At 43.2% G+C, this 6,274-nt stretch overlaps 1 protein-coding gene across 1 annotated transcript; it reads left to right on the forward strand.

Moving 5' to 3' along the window:
• The first annotated feature begins 973 nt into the window (after positions 1-973).
• Positions 974-6,270, forward strand: dusp5 (dual specificity phosphatase 5). Its single transcript, XM_026304145.2, has 4 exons — positions 974-1,447; positions 2,430-2,569; positions 3,174-3,393; positions 5,487-6,270. Exons 1-4 carry the CDS (start codon positions 1,084-1,086, stop codon positions 5,891-5,893), a joined length of 1,131 nt encoding a protein of 376 aa, XP_026159930.1. The 5' UTR covers positions 974-1,083; the 3' UTR covers positions 5,894-6,270.
• Positions 6,271-6,274: the final 4 nt, after the last annotated feature.

A 6,274-nucleotide genomic window follows, 5' to 3' on the forward strand; every position in this document is an offset into this window, starting at 1 on the left:
TCCCCACATTACTGGGTAGAGATGAGCCTTACCATACAACCTGTAGGGGATTTACAGTACAGTGGTGTTCCCTGATGAGTTCATACTGTGACCATAAATGTATGTTGTGTGTTTCTGTGTGACCAAACCAACCTTTTTGCATTGGACTATAGGGATTAGTTCATTGATCAATTAGCCTAGCTATAAGTGTACTTGCTATAAGTGAATAAAAATGTAATAATTCATTGACCAATTAAATAAGCAAAAACAATCCAAACATTGATAAGCTCCCATCTTCTTAAGTGTGAGAATTTTTAGCATTTTCTTCCTTTTGAATTATTGATTATCTTTGGGTTTTGAGTTGTTGCTCAGAAAAATCAACCTGAAGACGTCACTACCAGGTGTGGCAGATTGTGCTTTTTGCTTCTTTTTTTTTTTACTATCTTCTGACATTTTGCACGCCAAACCATTAATACATCAATTGAGAAAGCGATCAGTAGATGAATGAATAATGAAAACAATTGTTAGTTTCATTGTTTCATATATCAGTCAGAAAAGTGTGTGTGTGTGTAGGGGGGATTCCTTAGCGTTATCTCTTCCCCAGTGTTTTTTCCAGTTTTCTTTTTCAAAGTGAGATACTGAGTCATTTTATTTAGTGGTATTTACAGCGGTGTTGGGGTGTTTGTGTCAGCTGGGTGCAGTCATCCTTTGCAGTGCCTTTTAAATGATCACATCGATGAGCACAAAGTGGAAGGTGAAAGTGAAAGGACAGGTGTAGGTGCTGGTAGAGGACACTGACTAACAGCTGAATTAAACACGCAGCAGTAGTGGGGATTTTATTTACCAGGACCGGCGGCGGGGTTCCAGTTCAGTCACTAGTTGTGGTGGGCGTGTTTTTTTCTGTGAGCACACCTCGCCGGTGTCCATATATGGTTCGTGACGTCACGCGCCGGAGGTTCATTCACATAAAACGGATCGGTCGGAATCCCCTTGGAGGAAATGTAGGCACAGACTTGCACGGGGCTCCTCGATCGCCCGCAACCACCGTTTAGGAGCAAACCAGTGTAACACTTTAGGCAATAATTACAACTCCCAGGCGACAACATGAAGGTGTCCAGCATAGACTGCCGACGGCTGAGGAAAATCATCAGGAAAGAGTGCGGGAGCTGCCTTATTGTGGATTGCCGACCTTATTTGTCGTTCACTAATTCCAATATCAAAGGCTCTGTCAACGTCAATCTCAACTCAGTGGTGGTCCGGAGGTCTCGGGGAGGACCGGTGCCTCTGCAGTTTGTCATCCCGGATGAGAAAGCCCTGTTTCGGCTTCGGGAGGGAAGCATATCGGCTATCGTAGCTCTGGATGACCGGACGTCCCACTGGCAAAAACTGAAAAAGGACAGTGTCGCTCAAATAGTAATAAACACACTCTCGCATGTAGCGAGCGGGACAAACATCTGTTTCCTGAAAGGTGAGATTTGGGGGAAATTAAACCGCTTTAATTCATAAAACGGTGAATTAAAGATAGTCCATGATTTCGCTTAGTTGTTTGTAAAAGACAATTGGGCTGAAAAACAGGAAAAGAAAACCATCATGAAGATTTACAACTTGTTCTCATTTGACCTAACTTTTTTAAATAAGTTTTTATTAGTGCCTTTTAATTTAAGAGAGTAAAATCGTTTCAATTAAAATGACTGATTAAAATACGGAATTAAATATATCTTGCCTCACAGGCTTGAAAGCTAAGCCTTTCTAAGAGCTTCTTCTTTCCAGTTCACCTGTTTATGAGAGAATAATAACGTAAATATTGTCTCTTCGTTTCCGTCTACATTATTTTGACGCTTCAGTGTGTGTCTGATTGGACGGGCTGTGTGGGGTATCGCCGTTTTATTATAGGCGCGTTTCTTTCTTTTGACATTTCCCCATAACCCAGATAGTACGAAAGCCAGGTCAGTCTTTTCTCGCTATCCTTCTTGCCTGCGTCAGGAGCAGCCTACATTTTTCTCTCACTTCTTGGAGAGATAGCTGAATGTCCCGCTGCGTGCGTCAACGGAGCGGATGAGTCAGTGCGGGAGAAGCGCAGGCAAACTGGTGTTGCAATGACTTTTATTGACTAAAAACGACGCGAGGAAACCGAGTCTCCCCCAAAGCATTTCTTTTAACTGAATAAATCCCCGGGGGTGTGATAATGTGTCGAAACGCATTCATTTCCGCCTGTCACCTCTGCGTCCTCAGGATGTTGGACTAAAAGGATTACCGGTCCTTCTACTGCGGGCTCCTGTAATTAATTACCCTCTTAAAATCAGGTTCTAAATGTTATAATCCGTGCTAAGACTGTTTCATAAACGCTACCATTTCATAAGAGGGGTATGTGTGGGTAAGGGGTTAGCGGTTATATTGTTCTTAGCTTATTTATTGCAACATGTGTTGGTGTTTTTCCCTCTTTTGCACAGGAGGATACGAGAACTTCCACTCTCAATACCCTGAACTTTGCACTGAGGTGAAAACAATCGAGCAGAGCGGAACTGAAACCGAGAAAAGAGTCAGCAGTCACAGCGAGAAGCTTTCTCACCACAAACCAGATTATGATCAGGTTCGGAAACACCCTTTACAACACAGTATACTTTACCCTTTGGGCACACATCCACTGCTAGGTTTTGTTTTTAAGCTTATCCAAAGGAAAAAAAATCCAAGTACTGCAAACATCAGAGAGACTTATATTTGGCAGCAGACCATCAAAACATTTTCTCAGCATCCATATGATATTCTCTGACCTTCGCTGCTCACCAGCCATCTCACATTGGCTCAGAAGGGGAAGACCACTGACTGGTGCCCAGATGATATCAGGACACCCCCATAGAGAAAAACTCTCTTTTAACTCTGACCTTTCTTCTATCTAGAAAAGCATGTGGCTGCTTCACAGCTCAAAGAACGCTCTGTTGTGTCTGACATATTGTGGGTTATTTCACTTTATGGTTCACATAACAGGGGAATCTCATTTCTCCAGCTGCAAGTCTCTGTGTACATTTTGTCTGCAGATGAACATACTGTTCTTCTGGCCGATGGTTGGGAGTTTTCTCAGTGATGAATTAAAGCAGTTGAATCTGTGTTATGTCTTCTTAGGAGGCCATGTGTTGAAGACTCTAGTCCTTATCTACTTGTCTCACGCCTCAGTTTTCTCACCTCTTTCCTCTCAGGGTAAACCTGTAGAGATCCTGCCTTTCCTCTACCTCGGTAGTGCCTACCACGCCTCCAGACAGGACTATCTCAGCGACCTTCACATCACAGCCTTGCTCAACGTGTCCCGCAGGGACCTGCAACCAGCCAAGGGCCACTATGATTACAAATGGATCCCAGTGGAGGACAGCCACATGGCTGATATCAGCTCCCACTTCCAGGAGGCCATAGAGTTTATTGGTAAGTTGAAGGGAATGAATGCTGTGCCCGTCTTTCCTGCTGGCGACAGCTTTTCTGGTTCATTGGCTTTACATTGTTTTTCTGATTTATTATCCTGCAAGGCAGCTGATTCATTTGGCTTGGTACTCAAAATAGTTCACACACACAAACCAGCTAGAGAGGGAAATAAATACACCTCCACCAAGATGGAGCCTTTCCTGGAATAACAGCTTCAGTGTCATTATATTTATAGTGCATCACCTTAAGGAGTCTTACAAATGCCCAAGCTAGAAAAACCTATACATAGATCTGTTTATTTTTAAAGAACATCTTCTAATAAACCCCCCTTTTAGCAGCCTCTCACCTGTGTCCTTTCACAAATACGGGGCTATAAGGCACTCAGCTGTAATCAGTTTAACTTAATCGTTCGCCTTCAATCCCCATCAACATATCAAACCAGTCTGCTTTCATTCAGGATTTGCTCACTTCCCCCATATGTTTTCAACCCCCCACGCCACCCCTGTCATCTTAAGACGCTCACATGCCGTCATCGGCTCCTATGTCTAATCTCAGTGGCTTACTCCACCGGGTGTGGCCAGTCAGTGTGACAAGTGGGTGAGCTGTCTGTGTTTAGTAATGGTGAGGTGGAGGCAGATGGGGGCTGACTGACACACACACACACTGACTTGTTTACAGAGGTTGGATGGAGGATAAAAGCTAGCTGATTAACACAGAAAAAAAAACACAGTTATTGGTTGTTTACAGGAGGGAATTATCGGTGGACCTGAGGGCAGTGGGGCAGTAAATATGTTTGAGGACGAGAGAGTGTGTGGGAGAGAGGTGCTAGATAATAACAGCAGCAGTGAAAAGACATACACAGTGTGCTGGTGACTATTTATAACCAGGTATAACCAAGGACAAAGCTCGCCCACAAGCGGCTGACCAGTAGTACTGGGTGGCTGCTATTGTTGGTATTGTGCATTGTTTGCGGATACAGCCTATATTTATGTCTCTGAGTAAGCTTGTCTATTACATAAGCAAATTGTTCTAGGATCAGATTAACCTACATTCATCAACCATGCTAAGTGACTAGAAGCGAGCTGCACACAAATCCGCACCAAGCTGCTGCTGGTCCTCAAAAGAATATCAGTCATTGACCTCCTGGATGAAAACAGCTGCTGAAGCAGGTCATGACATATCTAGCCAAAGAAGGTGCATCATTCAAGGATGGTCAATAAAAAACATATTATTCACCCCTCAATCTTGTTGCGTTGCAGTTCATGATTCATTCGTGTGACTTATATAGCCCCCCCCCCCGCTCTAGGAAATCATTGCTGCTTCCCTCAGCATTGGCTCTCAGACAAAAGTGGCCCTCAGTGTTTCTATTTAATGGAGAGAGACACAGACGTTGATGTCTGCAGTGACTTTATGGGATTAAGTGTCAGTGGGTAGATGAAACTTACAATACACTTGAGGCAGAGAGAAAAAGAGACATGTTGGTGTCTGCAGTACTTCTACTAATTAACAAAAGCCTGTGTGTAGAGTGACAGTTGACAAATGACACAAAGTAGAGTTATTTTTGTCATTTGTCAACTGAACATACCCAGGTGTTGCAGGGCTAAATTATGTCTTTGTGCTACACTGAACTCTGCAGCAGCACCCAGTGCCTCCACAGCAGTGAACCAGGAGCTGTGTGACTCAGACAAGCCTCACAGGTGTATGCGTGAAACTGGTAGTCTATAGGATGTGTGTACATTTCAGTGAACTTACAACTGAGATTTATTGACCCGGTGGATGTTCTGTTTGTCCATACATTTTGGCGCTGTGCATGTGTGAAGAAATCTAGATAAGAAAGGTGTTCAGATTAATTTGTGAATTCATTATACAGTTAAAATGTGATTTTTCATCTGTCGCTAGTCAAGACTGCCCTTTGATTCATTTTAACCTCTCCACCACTTCATTTGATAGTCACACACAGACAAAACAATAAAACCCGACACAAACTATGGGTAATTATTTGAAATGGAGAAAATATTTTCTTATCAATTTCAGAAAGAAAGAAAAAGTGTGCCCCATCTGAATAGACCATTCATGTTCACTTCGTTTCCTTCCAGATCAAGTGAAGCAATCTGGAGGAAAGGTCCTGGTCCACTGCGAAGCAGGCATCTCACGCTCACCTACCATCTGCATGGCCTACATCATGAGGACGCAGCAGCTGCAACTGGATGCAGCCTTTGACATCATCAAGCAGCGTCGGGCAATCATCTCACCCAACTTCAGTTTTATGGGTCAACTGCTGCAGTTTGAGTCTGAGGTCCTCTCCACAGCCCCAGCTCATGCTGCCACACCTGAACCAGCCACACCCTGCACCCCAGAGTCTGCCTCCTTTTTTGCCAATGACTTTGCCACCAACTTCAACACCAAAAACTTTGAGCCATCTGTGTTCACCCTCCCTACCTCTTGCCTGCAGTCCCCAGTCCACCACCAGTTAAAACTGAGCCCAATAACTGCACTGCCTTAAAATGAACTATGACTGCTTGTAGTCTTACTTGAAAAGAATATGTTGTGTGCCTGGTGTTGAAATGAGCAGAGCAGTTAGACTGGAGACCAGCAACCAGGAAGGGTGAAGATGGTAATAATAATAATTTACATATAATGGGCCTATTTATGGGCTATAGACACAATACTGTTTTCATGTCTTCTGAACTGCAGAGATGAAACAACACAGCACAGTGATAAACTGCAATATACATGCCTTAGGTTGATATTGTGATTTGCCTATTCACAAACACAGTGAGGCATTTAAACCTAATTTATTTGAAAATTACAGTCTGTCTATTTTTTTTTTCAACAATGTGGATGTTAATATGTGTTTAATAAATGTTTTCACCACAAATATGCA

The sequence above is a fragment of the Mastacembelus armatus genome, chromosome 1 (genome assembly GCF_900324485.2).
Source record: "Mastacembelus armatus chromosome 1, fMasArm1.2, whole genome shotgun sequence".
NCBI classification, from domain to species: Eukaryota; Metazoa; Chordata; class Actinopteri; order Synbranchiformes; family Mastacembelidae; genus Mastacembelus; species Mastacembelus armatus.